Raw genomic sequence first — 17581 nt, 5'->3', positions numbered from 1 at the left:
TTATGAAAAATATCCTTCTCACAACAACAAGAACCAAATATAACATTATGAGTCAATTATGTCAAATTTCAACTTATAAACGTACTACATATTATTTTATAAGGACCATATCAAAATGCAGGACATAACTGAAAACAAGCCAAAGAGCAAAAATTTCATGTCCCAATGCATAATTTCACAGTAATTCACTGTAACAATATCAAAATTGCATCCTTTGCAGAAGTAATTATTTTCATTATTAGTAAGAACTATTACCCTTATTTATCAAAAAAAAGAGGGTAATGGGACTTCGTGTCGGCTTCGGCCTCCTATTTTGCACCCTAAACCATAACACCTTTGCGGAATTCACCTCTTTAGTCCTTAAATTCTTGACTTACCAATCAACAATTTGAACCGGAACTTCCTCACGAGAGAGGGTATCCTTCACACTAAGACCCTTTATAGAAAGAATATACCCGGGATCACCGATACACTTCTTAAGCATAGAAACATGGAAAACCAGATGAACCAAAGCCAATTCAGTAGGAAGTTTCAATTCGTAGGACACCTTAAAAACCCTTTGTAATATTGCATAGGGACCCACATAACGAGGGCTAAACTTTCCTTTCTTTCCAAATCTAACCGCCTCTTTCATAGGTAAAATTTTCAAATACACCTTATCACCTTATCGGGACAAAGAAGCAAAGACTCACCTGCTTTAAAACATCCAATAGAACACCTACACCTCCTACCATCAAGGATTTATAGGGAGCCTTGGAGATGGATGAATGTAAACTATTATTATAAGAAAACTCCACCAAAGGTAAATGCTTATCCTAATTCCTTTGAAATCAATAATACAAGCCCTAATCATATCTTCAAGGGTTTGAACAGTACGCTCCACTTGACCATCCATTTGGGGATTAAAAACGGTACTTAACTTCACTGTAGTACCCAAACCTTCTTGGAATGACCTCCAAAACCTAGATGTGAATTGTGCACCCCGATTCGATATGATGGATAATGGAATACTATGGCAAAACACAATCTAATCTATGAAGATCCTAGTATAATCTTTCGCCGAATAAGTAGACTTGACAGGAATAAAGTGAACAAACTTGGTTAACCTATCCACAACCACCCATATAGAGTCATATTGCCTTTGAGTCCGAGGTAAAACCATTACAAAATCCCTATGGATGGCTTCCCACTTCCAAGTAGGAACTTGGATTTCTTGTAGTAAGCCCCCCGGCTTTTGATGTTTGGCTTTCACTTGTTGTCAATTCGGACACTTAGCAACAAAATCCGCTATGTCCTTCTTCAAACCTTCCCACCAATATATTCCCTAAGGTCATTGTACATTTTTGTCGAACCCGGATGAATGGAGTAGAGGGATCCATGGTCTTCCTCAAGGATCCGATTCCTCATTTCATCTACCTTGGGAACACATAATCTTCCTTGGTACCTCAAAATACCATCCCCCCTAAGGAGAATTCCTCATTAAGATTTCCAAGGACCGATTCCTTCAACTCCATTAACGATTTATCAAAGTGTGTTTTGGACTTCACCTCAACTACCAATGATGACTCGGAGTTATGATGGACCATGAAACCACCATTGGAGAATCTTCCAACCTCACACCGAACCTAGACAACCTATGAACATCCTTCAATTTGTATTTCTTAGCTTCTTCTATATGAGACACACTATCCATAGTCATACAACTTAGAGTATCCACAACCACATTGGCCTTGCCGAGGTGATAGAGGACAATCATGTCGTAATCTTTCCACAATTCTAACCATCTTATTTTTTGGACATTCAACTCCTTTTGGGTAAACACATATTGGAGACTCTTATGGTCGATATACACATCAACATGGACACTATACAAGTAATTCCTCCATATTTTAAAGGAAAATACCACGAGCTCTAACTCAAGGTCATGAGTTAGATAGTTTCTCACAGTGCTTTAAGTTACCTAGAAGAATAGGCTATCACATTTCCATGTTGCATAAGAGCACACACTAAACCCACTCGGATGCATCATAATATACAACAAAACCCTTTGTACCCTCCAGTAATGTCAACACCGGAGCAAAAGTGAGATTATGTTTCAACATTTGAAAACTTCTCTCACATGCCTCCAACCACTCAAATTTATTACACTTTTGGGTCAAAGTAGTCAAGGAAGATGCAATGGGCACAAAACGATACTCAAAACTCTGATAATAACCCGGTAGACCCAAGAAACTCCTAATTTCTGTTGGAGTCAATGGTCTTGGCAATTTTTTCACTGCCTCAGTTTTCGTTGGATCAATCTCAACTCCCTCACTAGAGATGATATGACCAAGAACTCTAACCGACCTCAACCAAAACTCACATTTGCTATACTTGTCAAACAATTGATGTTCTTTAATTTTTTGTAACACCACCCTTAAATGGTTAAGTGATCACTCTCATTTTTCAGTTATACCAAGATTTCATCAATGAAGACAATGACAAATGAATCTAGGTAATTTCAAAACACCCTATTCATTAGGTCCATAAATGCAGCTGGGGCATTTGCGAGACGAAAAGACATTACTAAGAACTCATAGTGACCATATATAGTTTGAAATACCAACTTTGTTATATATTCACCTCTCACCCTAAGTTGGTGATACTTCGATCTCAAGTCAATCTTCGAAAAGTATCTTTCCCCTTGGAGTTGATCAAAAAAGTCTTTCAATCCGAGAGAGAGGATACTTGTTCTTAATAGTGAGTTGGCGAAAATCAATACACATTCTTAAGGACCCGTCCTTCTTCCTCACAAACAAAACCAAAGCACCCCATGGAGAAATACTAGGTCTAATGAAGCCTTTGTCTAGTAAATCCTTGACTTGAGACTTCAACTCTTTCAATTTGGCCGGAGCCATCCAATAAGAAGGAGTTGAAATGAGATTTGTATCAGATAATAAGTCGATACCAAAATTAATTTCCTGTTCGAAAGAATACAGGGAAGATCATTAGGAATGACCTCCGAAAATTCAGTCACTACGGGGACAAACTCAATGTGAGGAATTTCGGAGTCTAAAATTTGGACCTACACTATATGATATAAACACCCCTTGGAGATCATTTTGCATGATTTCAAACAAGAGATGATACAGCCTCTAGGAATAGAATTTCCCCCCTTCTACTCCTTAACGGGATAATTTGGAAAGTTAAACATCACCACCCTTATTCAACAATCAATAGAGGCAAAGCAAGCATGCAACCAATCCATACCCCAAATTACATCAAAATTAAGCATATTAAGTTCTACTAGTTCAACATAAGAAACTCTACTGGGCAATATTATTGGATAATTTCTATACACATTTTTTGCAAAAATCGACTCACCCATCGGGGTAGACACTATAAAAGGTTCATGCAAAATATCGAGCAAAATGTCAAATTTTTTAGTTACTAGAGGAGTAACAAATGATAAAGTAGCACTAGGATCAATTAGGGCATACACATCAATAGATAAGACTTTCAACATACCCGTCACCATGTCGGGAGAAGTCTCTTGCTCACACCTAGAGCGGGCAGCATAGAAGCGGTTATTCTTTGGAGTCTCATTTGAACCACTTGCTTGTTTTGACCACTATTCTTTTTTTGACCATAATGTTAGCTAGATCCCTAACCTTGTACCCATTTTTACCAACCAAAACAATCATTACATTCATAGGTAAAATTTATAGGAAAATTATAACTTTTCATTACTTATACTTGGAGGTTTACATAGACCTCTACATACACATAACATATATACACACACACACACACGCGCGCACACACACACACACACACACACACACACACACACACACACATATATATATATATATATATATTTAGTATGCATATACCCTTCATATAGGAAGATTACTTAGTCTTCTACTTTTATTGCATGTAAGTATCTAAAATATAACATAGACATAATAGTCAAAATAGTCATCTCATCTCATAACCATCTAATAAGAATGTATGAACTTAGGCATAACTCATAAATAAAGTAAAAATCTCATACATGGGCTATACAATGTTTCATACTAAATGGAAAGAAAGAACCATAGAAGTCTTTAACTAAAAGCAACTCCATAATTTAGATAGTGGCATCGCACTCTGAAATTGAGGACCTACCCCACTTGGATGAATAAGAGATCCAAGCCTTCTTCAAGTCCTCTTCAAAGCACTTCATTGACCGGAACCTAAAATGTTCGGGAAAAGGAAGAAATGAGGTTAGGACGCCACTTGTACTAAGTATGAGACCATAGGCATACAAACTTTTCTAAGAAGAAGGGATATTTCATAAAGATATGCAATTTACTTTGAAAATACATATGCATATTTAAAAAGACAATACCAAGCAATAATGAATGTTCATTAAATCATAGTATGTACATCACAAGACCAACAACATCAAAACTAGTCAAGTCAACATGCTTATCATATAATCAAATACATATTCAAGTAACTCTATCATCAAGTCATATTAACAACAAGCATGAATAAGAGTACATTTAAATATAACAAAAGAAAGTTAATTACCCATGAATGCCTATCAAGGTACCCTACTTGAATGAACAAGATATTCAAGCCTTCTTCAAGTCATCTTTAAACCACTTGAATGATCGGAACCTAAAATGTTTGGGGAAAGGAACAAATGAGGTTAGTACGCCACTTGTACTAAGTATGAAACCATATGCACACATACTTTGAAAACATGCTAGGAAAAAGGGGCATTTTATAAAGATATTCAATTTACTTTGAAAACAATTATGCATATTAAATAAGACCATACTAATCAGTAATGCATGTTCATTAAGTCATAGGTTTGTACGGCCCAAGACAAACAACATCAAAACTAGTCAAGTCAACATGCTTATCATATAATCAAATACATAATCAAGTAACTCTAGCACCACGTCATATTAACAACAAGCATGAATAAGAGTACATTTCAACATAATCAAAGCAAGTCAATTACCCATGAACCCTATCAAGTCAACAAGTGCAATGTCAAAGTAAATCCCCATAACCTTAATCAAGTAACCCAACACGAATCATGACTACCATCCAGCTTCACATAAAATAGCATTTATAAGTACATATCATCTTACTTTAACCATATAGACCAACACATATACATAAGTGAAACTAATCATCATATAGTATCAACAATGTGCAGGTTTCTAATATACATATCATAAGCATCATAAGCATATTCATACATAAGAACATCCTCCTAATACTCCCCTCAAGGCTAACTACTGTGATGCTTAGGTAGAGTCTCATACCCCTACCTAGACTAAGCTAGACCTCTTAAGTTATCCTAGTTACAGTTCATTTCTTTAGTTCATTTTACCTTTTGGGAACATCTTGCCCTAAGTGACATAGACCATTTTAGCTAATGTAAAATCCGAGGTCATAAAACCCTACACCGAAAGAAGGTGGACTACTCACCAAGGTAGTACCAAAACATGAAACATAGCAACTACGTGGGTTGACTAGTTAGTATTCCTATGGGGGAAACATAGTTCAAAACTAGGAGATATAGTTGGGACCCTCTTTATGCTACACATATTCTAGTCTCTAATCTTAAGAATACACTAGTGTTCCTACCTTACCTATGTACGAAGGGACACTACTCACTCTAGTTCAGCCGGTACTAAGCTAGAGTCCCTTTTTGAAATGTCTTTAAGCCTTTATTGTCAATCATAACTTAGTTTGGGTCATAGGTTCTACCCCTTGTATATAATCATCATCAATATATCAATAAGAATGGCATAATTATAAACCCTTTCTTTACAATTCATATAGGTGAGTTTAGCACATTTACATTGTCATACCATGATAACGCACATTGGTAAATCATTCACCATTCTTATAAAATTTACAACTTAAGACTACACCTCACAAATCATAGTCAAGACATTTCAATTCAACATCATACCATCCTATCAATCTTAATACAAGGCATACTCCAATACAACATCATGACTTAATCATAATTAACCACAATTTGAAGTAATGGATAGAGATCATAAGACTTACCAAGTCTCCTTAATAGTTCATAATCAAGGTCTTACCATAAACCCTCAATTCAACCCAATTTTGGTATACATCATCATAAGTCAATAATCAACATGATAACATGGCTAAAAGAATCACTACATCACAATTCAATACTAGATTATAGCTTAAGACAATATACTTAGGTCAATTCATTTTATAACCTAGATCATCTTCTCAAGAACTAGTATGAAAGACTGCAAATAATCCGTATATTATTCCTGATTAGTGTAGCAAAATCATCTAATAGTAATTCAACCAATAAACAAGTTAATTGAACCAAATACAACCTAATTCACATCAAGCTCAAACCTAGGGTTAAGGGTTAATGGTCATCTTCTACAAAATAGACCAAATCTTAATGATATATCATAATTAAGTTAGAATACATGTTAATATACTCATAATATTCAAAATAAATCCTAAACAATTCAATTCATAACATAATTTTTGAGATTGAAAAAGACCCAAATACAAACTCCGCTTTTTAAATTACTTTGAAGGAACCCTTTGAGGAAAGAGATCTAAAACGTAAGCTAGATCACATACCTCAAATTTTTATGAATAATTTATGGTTATATCTTCCCCTTACATCCCCAAAAACCCTCCCCTCGTTTGGTCTTCAATGGTGCCTTCTAGTAGAGAGAAAGAAAAGAGAAGGAAGAGAGTTTTGTTTTATGAGTTGGAATTATACTAATGGGGTTGGGGTGTTTATATGGGGGGTTAATTAAGTTAATTAACCATAACTTAATCCATAACTAACCAACAAACCCCTTATTTAATTAGTTAAGACTTAGTAAAAAATGTGCAGCAAAATTGGACCCTCACAAACGAGACCCCGCCGACGCCTCGTGGCTCAATCTACGGACCAGCCCCCATTCCGTGATGCACGTCCATCAATGAGCTCAGAGACTGTGCAGGTGAGGGACTCCAACAAATTGTCTAAGTCTTTGTCGAAGGTTGGTATCGATGCCCCTTCAATCAACACCCGCCCCATCGTCTGTCTCTAGTGGGTGCACACTGCCCAAGCAGTGTTTGACTCCACTTGCAAGGGTCCTCCTCAAGGGACCTTGGTTTGTCCTTGGAGAGTCGTACTATAAATCAACTTAAGCCCATTTTATACAGACTTACACCAATTTTCATTCATTTTCAACTCCTTAAAGCTAGTCAAATAGGTCAAGGCACGCTTGTACCTCCTTCAACTAGTTTTCTAACGTGATGGACATTCTTGGATATTTTGGTTTTTAGACTTCCTAAATGGCTTATATTCATTATAGTAGATCTTAAAACAATGTGTAAACTTTATTTTACTTATGTTACACTCCAGAACACGTCTTGAATTTTCAAAGTTTTTGCATAAGCGTTCTCAACTTCTCCAAAATTGAATTACAACTTAATTTTACCCCTACTAAACCCTTAAAATGAATTAGGAAATACTAGGGTGAAAAGACTTCTTTATCCTTACAATAATCTAGATTGGACTTTCCACAGTCAAACAACACAAATTCTGAAAGGCATATCTCTCTCATACGACATCGAAAATGTGCAAACTTGGCCCCGTTGGAAAGAGCTTTCCAATCATATAAAGAAATCACCTTAAATTCTCTGAGCTGGGAGTTATGGACATTTGAAAATGACTAAAAACTCACATTCAAACTTCAAAAAATTTCCTATATATCTCCAAAAAAGATGATTCTTGGTTTCTTAGCTCATTCTTTAGTTATTTCAAGTTACGAAATGTTACATGGTCCCTGTAGTGCGCGATTCAAATTTAATCGGAGCTCAATATGGGATTTGGACAGTGTGTGCGATACAAAAAAAAACTTTTTATGCCATATATAACTATAGACCACATAAATAAATAAAATTTTAAGAAAATGAAATTTTTTTTTTGAAAAAACTATATTAGTAATACATATACATACATACATCCGTATACATATATAGATATATATATATATATATACATGCACACGCACACGCACACGCACACACACACACACACACACACACAGAGTCACCGAGTTTTAATTATCTTTCCAAAGTCACCGAGTTTGTTAATTTTCAATTTCGGATTAGTGAGATATGACCTTTTGAAGTTAGACTATCTAGTTAAGTAATGTTAGCCGAAAATACTGAGCGGTATTTTGGTCCTTTCCTTACCCAATAGGATTTATTTCATTTTTAGTAATATTTTAGGGGTCTAATCCTTTTAGGTTAAATTTTATAATCCGAATATACACCTAGCGATAAAGTTGAGATTTCAAGAAGAGGCATGAAAAGAAAAGAGGAGAAAAGAGGCAAGGATGAAGGTGTTCGTCGACGTTCTTTAGTCTAGTTACGGATTTTCACCATGGGTCTAATATATAAGAGGTATTTAAGATTCCATAGTGTTGTTTTTGCTTACCCACACACCAATCATGTTATTTTTCAGAAAAATTTCATTCTTTAAGTTTAAATATTAGAGTTCTTGACTAGTTCTTGAAAGGTGTTCTTTATGATCATTCTAAACCTTGTTGTTTTAGAGTTTTGATGATTTATTGAGATCAAGTTTAGTAATTTAAGTGAATTTTCTATTAGATTAGAGTGTAATTAAGTTATGTGATCAAATGCAAGTGATTGGTGAAAAAACCGTTCAATTTTAGGCGATTTATGGTGAGAAAACGAGCAAAAATGCTCGACAGAATTTTTAGGGTTGGGGCCTGGCGCGGCGTGTCTTCCAGAGCGCCCCAAACCCTTCTCTTTCCTAAAGGTTCTGGTGTTCTACGCCACCCATAGCACCAGGGCGCCTGCCCCATCCATTTTTCCTCCGGTTGCTCCGTTTGAGTTCGTTTAAAGTACACCTTCACTCCTTTTCGATTCTAACTAATATAAGATACTTCTTAACACTAAATCTGTCCTAACATGATCATAAACTTCAACCCCAAGAATGTCACATAAAAATCAAATTAACTCTATAAATTGTAAGGGAAGAGAGTGAGATTTCCTAGATTTGGCAAAGGATCATCTGTTCACTTCCTTCAACCCCAAGAATGTCATATAAACAAAAAGAAGTCAAAATTAATCTTAATCTCCTTTAGTAATAAATTTTTTAACAGTTTCCAGATTCTAAAAGACTTCCTTATTCCCTTCTTATCAAAACTGACCAAGAGCATTAATTGAGTTCAAAAAGAGAAAATAGCTAAATGTGAAAACACAAGAACAACTCTCTATGTGTAGGGATTTTAATAACTCTTTTTTTCATAATCAACATCCTGTTGGCATACTACTCTCCAAATCAGATGCAGACAATATCTCATCAAAAGTGTCGAATATAACCATCCGTCATATTTATAATTTCAAAGCTAGAGAATTTCTCTAATATTCCTTGGTATATACTACTCCAAATAAGATGAAGACATATTTAATAGCCTTGTATTTGTAAAATTGTGCATTCCTACGACAGACAATGTAACCTTGTATTATCAAGATCAAGAAATTGCAAATTACAAAGATTACCAATATCTCATAAATCTTTCAACTCATTGCAATTTTCTAGTATTAAATATTGTAATTAACATAAACTATGTATGGGAGAAGGTAGTGTAGTATGACTTAACTCTTAGAGCTGGGAGTGAAACAAGAGATATTTAGGAAACATATCTCACTTGATTTCTTCTTTTCAATCTCTACAATTTTTTCCTCAAGTGATGATTTTTCACTCAAAAGCCTCTTTTTTGTTTCTTCTGCGGTACGCAACATACAACGAGCTTTCAACTCTTCATGGATCTTATCAAAGACCTTTAATTAGTGAAGTCACATGAGTTTGTATTTTATGAATACTATTCTGGACAAAATATAAAGGCTAAATAATAGTTTTTAGCATTACCTGATTATTTGCGTCGATCAATTCTTTCGGAGTAGTTTTCTTTGAACCTTGAGAACTCAACTTTGGAAGCCGCATTTCTAAGTTTCGCTTCTCTGTTAGGGCATCCTATAAATTAAAGAATGGAGCAATAAAATGAATGATTGTCCCCTTGATAAATCAAATTTTATCACATTTAAATAATACCTTAAGCTCTACATCTTTTTCATTGCACAATGTATTGAATTTATCACAATCATAAATAGCCATTTCTAAGTTTTGCTTCTCAAAATTCAAGACGTCTTTCAAGTTATCCAACACTTTCTGCATCCGTGATTCTTGATTTTTCTTTACATGTAAATCTTCCTGAAATTGCTCACCAACATAAAGATTATAAGCTTTAAGTAAATATATATCAAAATTGTATTTGTTTGATTTAATTAAAATGATTGATGGATATGCATAGAGATATAACTAACATAAGGAGATGTATTACTAGCCCAAACAAAAGTTGTACTAATACCTACTAAATACTCCTAATAGTTACATTTACTAAAAAGATAAATAATTTAAATAAAAATTACATACCCAATTGTTATTCATTAGACATGCAGAACTTGTCTCATTAGAAGTAGTTGAAGTTGTAAAGATATTGAAAATTGAAGCAGGAAGGTCATTCTGTTAAATATGGTACAAATGAATAACTTAGTATGTCGATAAAAGAAGAATAGAATGAGGAAGAGGTGAATATGTATAGTGAGAGTTAAAAAAATTATGTAGCGATGAAACATCTACTAATTTAGTGATGTATACTATAAATAAATACCTTGGGATTCTTCAAATGAGATACTAGCACCATCATGCTCTCTTTTAACAATTTTTGGTCATGCACTAAACGAAATTCCATTACTTCTCGGTTCTTTCGCTCCTCTTCAAGTTGATTCTTAACTTCCATTAGTTTGATGTCTACACTCTCTCGTTTATAGCGTTCTTCTTCTGCTTCCTTTTGTTGTGCTCGAAGTTGTTCTTGAATTTCATTTCTAGATATTCTACTTGCTGAATTAATCCCAGATCCTTTACCAAGAATGTACTTTGATTTTTCTCCCATTATTTGCACAAATGCAGCATTAATAATAGGATCCACATCGGTACCCTCGTCAATATCTTGAATTTTTTCAGCAATAACGTCTTTCACTTTGTCCTACAAAAAAGGTTATACAAACATTAATTCTTCATATAATTTAAATAAACTCACTCTATTAATAAAGGTTAAAGACAAAGTACATTGACTTCAGCAGAAGCACTAGTAACCCATTGCCCATTTGGCTTCATGTGAGTTATTTCCCAAAGTTTTTGAAAATTTGGCTCTTTTCCAGTGGTTGTATTCCTCTGTCAAAACAAATGAAATTATGTTATTTTTCAAATTGTAAGAATAATCGATCAAAAGAAAGACATATATCTCACCGCTTCATAAGACACCGCTTGAAAAGTTTTTCTCCCGCAAATATGATTCACTTCTTGTTTTGCCTTGTTATTTTTGTTTCTTTCACTCATTTTCTGCATTAATTTAAAGTTAAGAAATTTATTTTGATCTGAATATATAAGAAGTAAAAAAATACAGCAAAAAATATAAAAGGTTGAAATTTTCACTTTTAACTACCTTAAATTCATCAGAGCTGAAGTAGTCTACCAAGAAATTCCATTCAGTTTCATTAACATCTGTTGGTATATTTTGTAGACTCTCCTCTTTTGTAGAAAATTTCTTAAAATGATCATGATGTCTGCTCCGACGATATCGATATAAATTTTTTGCTGTTTGAAGAATGGTATCACGATTGTGTTGTATGTCCGGAAGCTGAAAGGTGTCCTGTAATCAAAACAATATAAATAACTAATTAGTTCCAAGTGACAGTAGAGTTCCTGGTGGAAAGAACACCCCTAACCACATACTAATCAAGCTGGTAAAAAAAACTCCCTCTCCTCATTCTCCCAGCAAGTTTCTACCAGCCTAATCACATTTGGCGTTGAGTTTTGAAAGTTGTTAGTAATAGGAGAACAAACACATAGTCCAATAGATGAACAAAATTTGAGTACTCAGTCAAAGACAAGAATAACAATTGATAGAGGAGATGCAATGACAATGCAAATGAGTTTAAAGCATTTCTTCAAGAGTCTTCAGTGTCATGCAGCAAGCCTGATTGCATTTTCTATGGGATCACTCAGCTGGCTGTCTGCTTAAGAGTCCTATATATTTCAGTTCTTCATCCCAGGCACACATCAAACTGATAAGGCAATAAGTCTACATTTTCTGCTACATGTCCTTGATTCTGGAGCTAGTTGATAAGTTTCTAAGTGTCCTTTCTATATATAGTTAAATGAACACTTGATTTTGTGGGTTCAAAAAAAAAACCACATCATGAAAATTATTGAGTAGGATATGAGATAAAACGAGAAATGCAAAAGATTTAGGTAACAGTACAACACATCACATGTACAGAAAAAGTAACAAGTTGGAGAAGCATTGACTAGCATCCTTAATACAAAGGGGAGAAGCACCATATCTGGCAGTTAAGGGGAAGCACCAAGTCCCTGGAGGGTAGGATTACATCACCAGAAATACTATTACTAGACATTTACCAACAACAACAACAAAAAGATACAGAGACCTAGAAAATCATAAACACCAATATGAAAAATTTACCATTTCAACAAAAGAAAACAACAGAGAACACAACTAATTTGTCTATCCATCAATTATAATACAAAAGAAAGCCAAATAGCTGAGCTTCTTGACGAGATAAAAGAGGCAGAGAACTACATAATAAGAGATATCATAACTAACCATTTACTATTTCAACCAAAAAAAATTATAAAAAGAAAAGAACATTACCAGCGTATAAGCAACAATTCTATTCTTTGCTAGATCAGGAACTCCCTTCCAATTCTTCACACCATGTCTAGCATTATGGAGAACTTTCACAGAGAGCTCGGTAATAAAATCTTTAGCTCCAGGACCTACTGCAACTGTTCGATCTGGTGGAATGATCACCTTCAACTTTCCATTGTCATTTTTCTTACGTTTCTTTTGGGATGAAAGCCCTGTTGTCTTTCCTCTTCCCTTCCTTTTTTTTTCTTCAAAAATACATAAAGATATTAAAATATATGTAAATAAAGCATATATGATCTAGATATTTTGAATAAAATACAATTTAACAAATGGATAAATTTACCTGGAGGGGGGATTGCACTTACATCAGTAGTTTCATTATCATTAGAAATATGCATATTTTTCATCATGGTTGGCTGCAATTAACAAACAAAAGCAATGCCAAAATAATAAAGTGATAAAATAATGTTCAAAAATTAAGAGAAACAAGTAAAGTTTCTAAGAATAAATATAAAGAGATATGCGAAAAGTATAAAATAGAAATTAATTGTTTCGGTAAGTGAAAAACAAAGCTTCTATGAACAAACTTATTCAAACAAATTTTATCTTGATGACAAGTTGAAAATCAAAACCAATCATCATCCTCAACTTCATTGTATTCACTAGTATCTTCATCTATTTCAGAATCACTGAAGTCATCTACATTTTCGTGATCAATATCATCTATAACTACTAAGTCGGCTTCTTCCTCGTTATTTAGAGGTGCTTCAACACTCACTCCATCAATATCTTCTCTTTCTATTCTGATGTTATCATGCTCCAACTCTACTTCTTGAATTGTTTCTCCTCTTTCAACTAAGTCAATCAGTTGATATTGTTCCATTTCATCTTTTTGTTCGGGAAGATCATACAAATGTCGTTGTCTTACCCTTATCACTGAATGCCATTTTTCACTTTGACCATGTTTCACATAATACACTGATTGAGCCTGTGAACCTAGAATGAATGGATCACTAGTGTAATGAAGTCGTGTTATATCTACACAGACAAATCCATATTCATCTTTTTTGTAACCTCTACTTTGACTACGACCTTGAGGAGGAACTTCAAACCAATCACATTGAAATAACATAACGGATTTATTGTTCATATATTGGATCTCTAAAATTCTTCTTATCCTTCCAAAATAATCAATATTTCCTGTATGTTCATCACTCTTCACAACCACACCACTATTTTGAGTTTTCAAACCTAGCTCAGATTCCATTGTTCGAAATCGAGAACCATTCAAGATATATCCGCTATAACAAAAAACTCGAGGATCTGGAGGTCTTGCCAAAATTAGTAATTCTTCAGTAATTCGGTTATCACCATTTTCCTTTAACTATATCACCTGTAGTATTTTAATTACAAAATCACAAATAATATTAATGTTATTTAAAAGAATAAATATGCAAATCATCAAATGAATGATTTTACATTTTTTTCAAACCATAAAGGAAATTCCTCCTTGTGTCTCTTTGCTACATTTCTATTATTCTCCTTTGTTAAAATTTCTAGATGTTCCCTATACTTGTGGAGATTTGAAAAAATAAAAAAAATTAGACATAATTGTTAAGTGTTTGTAAGAAATTGATTTAAAGGTAAACCATATCTTACTCAATCCAAGGTCTGACTTCCTCACAATTTTGGAGAGTGTAAAAATGGGCCTGATTGATTTCTAAAGTATTCAAATTAGTCCAGGAACCCCCTGCTAGTGGTTTACCATGACAACTAAATATAGATAAGCTATTGTTGTCTATGTTAAAAGAATTAGAATTCCTATCTGGACGATATTGCGTTGTTTCCATATCGCTCAAATATCTGGAGAATAATGTAATGCATTCCCCTGCAATTTGACCCTCAGCAATTGATCCTTCTACACGATAATTGTTGCGTACATAACCTTTCAAGGTTCGTAGGAATCTACGAAGAAAAATATTAAATTTTTTAATAAATTTAAATCAAAAGAATAGATTTAAAAAGTAAGAAACCAACATTTCAATGTAATACATCCATCGAAATTGAACAGGACCACCCAACTTTGCCTCATTTGCCAAATGAATTGCCAAATGAACCATAACATCAAAGAACGTCGGCATGAACACACGTTCTAATTTACATAGTGTTACTCGTATGCTTATATCTAGCTGATCTAGCTTCTCCATAGATAACTCTTTAGAACACAAATCATTAAAGAACAATGAGAATTCAATTAATGGGTCATGTGCATCTTTTGGTAAAATTTCTTTAATGATAAGTGGTACTATACGTTGAAAGAGAACATGATGATCATGACTTTTAAGCCCAAAAATTTTAGCTTCCTTGATACAGCGACTAATGTTAGAAGCGTAAGCATCGGGAAACTTAACTTCTTTGATGAGCTGACAAAATTCAATCCTTTCGGCCTTAGACATCGTATAACTTGCTGGAGGAAGTATGTATTTATCCCCACTTTTTATGGGATGAAGGGACTTTTTGATCTTCATTTCTTGTAAGTCCAATCGAGATTTCAGGGTGTCCTTTGTTTTCCCTTCAATATCCAACAATGTACCTAACACACTTTCACTAATATTCTTTTCAATGGGCATCACATCCAAATTATGTCTCAACAATAAAGTCTGCCAATATGGAAGTTCAAAGAATATACTTTTCTTTTTCCAATTATCATGTCTTTTAGTATCTCGTTTTCTTTTTCTTGTTTTGTCATCAGCAGACCTTTGCAAAGAGGTATTAATTTGAACAAGCACATCTTCACCATTCAAAGCATGTGGTGCAATTCTTTCTTCCTTTGTATTATCGAAAAAACTTTTATTTCGACGATAAGGATGATTCATCTCCAAAAAACTACGATGACCCATATAACATTGCTTTCGACCAAGTTTCAAGTAAGAAGAACAAGTATGCACATGACAAACTGGACAAACTAATTTACCTTTAGTGCTCCAACAAGATAAAATACCATAAGCAGGAAAATCATTGATTGTCCACAACATTGTCCACAACAATGAAGCATGTAATTGAAAATTTTGTTTCATAAAAGCATCATAAGTCTCAATTCCATCCCCCATAAGATTTTCAAATCATCAACCAAAGGTTGGAGATACACGTCAATATCCATACCAGGACCTTTCGGTCCAGGAATAAGTAAAGACAACAAAAGATTAGACTGTTTCATGCATATCCACGGGGGAAGATTATATGGAATCAAGATAACTGGCCACATGCTATATGAATTACTCATTGAACCAAAAGGATTAAAACCATCTAAAGCAAGTCCAAGTCTTATGCTACAAGGATCTGAAGCAAAATTTGGATATTTTTCATCAAAACTTTTCCACGTCAACGAGTCAGCAGGATGTCGTAACACTCCATCATCAACTCATTCATCCTTATGCCACCTCATTTCTTTTGCGGTTCCTTTAGTCATAAACAATCGTTGTAATCTAGGTATAATAGGAAAGTATCTAAGAATCTTTCTAGAAATTCCTTTCTTTTTGTTATTCAAATTACCCGAAGCAACTTCACTATTGGAATCTTTTCCTTTTCTCATTGTCCATCTTTTTTCACCACATTTAGGACATTGTTCAAGATTCACATATTCCTTTCTATATAAGATACAGTTATTAACGCATGCATCTATCTTCACATAATCTAAACCCAAATCTTTTATTATCTTTTGAACTTCATAAATAGAATCTGGGAGCACATTTTCTTTAGGTAAAGCATCACTAATTAATTTCAACAAAGAGTCAAATGAAGTATTACTCCATCCATGCATACACTTCATTTGAAAAAGACGCACTATAAAAGAGAGTTTGGAGTACTTTTCACAACTTGGATACAATCGATTTTCTGCATCTTTCATTAACTTATAGAATCTCTTAGCTTCTGTATTAGGCTCTTCGTTCGGAGACTCAGTTGTGTCATTAAACTCATCACTATTGCTGGGAACACCATGATATATATCATGCAACATTTCATAAATTGGAACATCATCATTTGCTAAACTTGAATCTTCACTAAGATATGTTTCATCATCTGAAGAAAGATCTAGCTCTCCATGATAAATCCACTTTTTATATGTTTGATTCATTCCAAACCTACACAAATCTATTCTCACTTCATCTCGCGTTTTCCAAAGAACATTATTGCATTTTATGCACGGACATTGAATTCTTACACCAACCTCAAGATTAGAAAATGCAAAATTCAAAAATAGCTCCACACCATTTAAATATTGTGGTAACGCTCTATTTCCAATAAGTATCCAACTTTTATCCATTATATACTTACCTTCAACAATTTTAAAATCAATTAAAATAAAGTTATATGATTTTTTATTTTTAAAAAATAAAGAAAATGTTAGAGAAAAACTTCATATTATAAAAGGTCAATATAAAAATCTGAAATTCCATGTAAGACCAGTAATTATTTTTTTGTATATGTACATCTACGAACATCTCCAAAAATAATTCTTATATCTACAACCTCTCATACAAAAGAGTATAAAATAGATAAGATTAGAATAGATAATCAATTTAAATTCAAATCTACATGTAATATTTCAATATCAATACAAAACACTTAGAAGAGTTAGAAATATATCTCTCCATATTGATTGAGATGTTGAATTTCCATGGTACTAGGACATATCAAATGTATCTTTAACATATAGCAGAAACAACATGAATAAAAGTATGGTAAATATGGTTATGCAGGCAAGTTAT

At 33.8% G+C, this 17581-nt stretch overlaps 1 protein-coding gene across 18 annotated transcripts in view; it reads right to left on the bottom strand.

Annotated features, from left to right (window-relative positions):
• Positions 1-17581, bottom strand: part of LOC101262998 (uncharacterized) — a 30753-nt gene that overhangs the window by 9872 nt on the left and 3300 nt on the right. For 2 of the 18 annotated variants that reach the window (XM_069292791.1, XM_069292790.1), the window contains 12 exons: positions 13156-13228; positions 12816-13057; positions 11586-11792; positions 11390-11482; positions 11210-11314; positions 10752-11126; positions 10514-10603; positions 10133-10291; positions 9950-10054; positions 9681-9861; positions 4558-4647; positions 3946-4217 (listed from right to left, as the gene is read on the bottom strand). In XM_069292791.1, the coding sequence (XP_069148892.1) occupies positions 4613-4647; positions 9681-9861; positions 9950-10054; positions 10133-10291; positions 10514-10603; positions 10752-11126; positions 11210-11314; positions 11390-11482; positions 11586-11792; positions 12816-13057; positions 13156-13222 (1659 nt within the window). In that variant the 5' untranslated portion in view covers positions 13223-13228 and the 3' untranslated portion in view covers positions 3946-4217; positions 4558-4612. Of the gene's footprint in view, positions 1-3576; positions 3651-3945; positions 4218-4557; positions 4648-9481; positions 9862-9949; positions 10055-10132; positions 10292-10513; positions 10604-10751; positions 11127-11209; positions 11315-11389; positions 11483-11585; positions 11793-12815; positions 13058-13155; positions 14778-17581 lie in introns of those variants that run through there. The other 16 variants (XM_069292792.1, XM_069292795.1, XM_069292794.1 and 13 more) reach the window with 15 other exon arrangements.

The sequence above is a fragment of the Solanum lycopersicum genome, chromosome 12, assembly GCF_036512215.1.
Source record: "Solanum lycopersicum chromosome 12, SLM_r2.1".
NCBI classification, from domain to species: Eukaryota; Viridiplantae; Streptophyta; class Magnoliopsida; order Solanales; family Solanaceae; genus Solanum; species Solanum lycopersicum.
The sequence above is the reverse complement of the archived record's forward strand: the minus strand, read 5'-3'. Positions and strand labels throughout refer to the sequence as shown.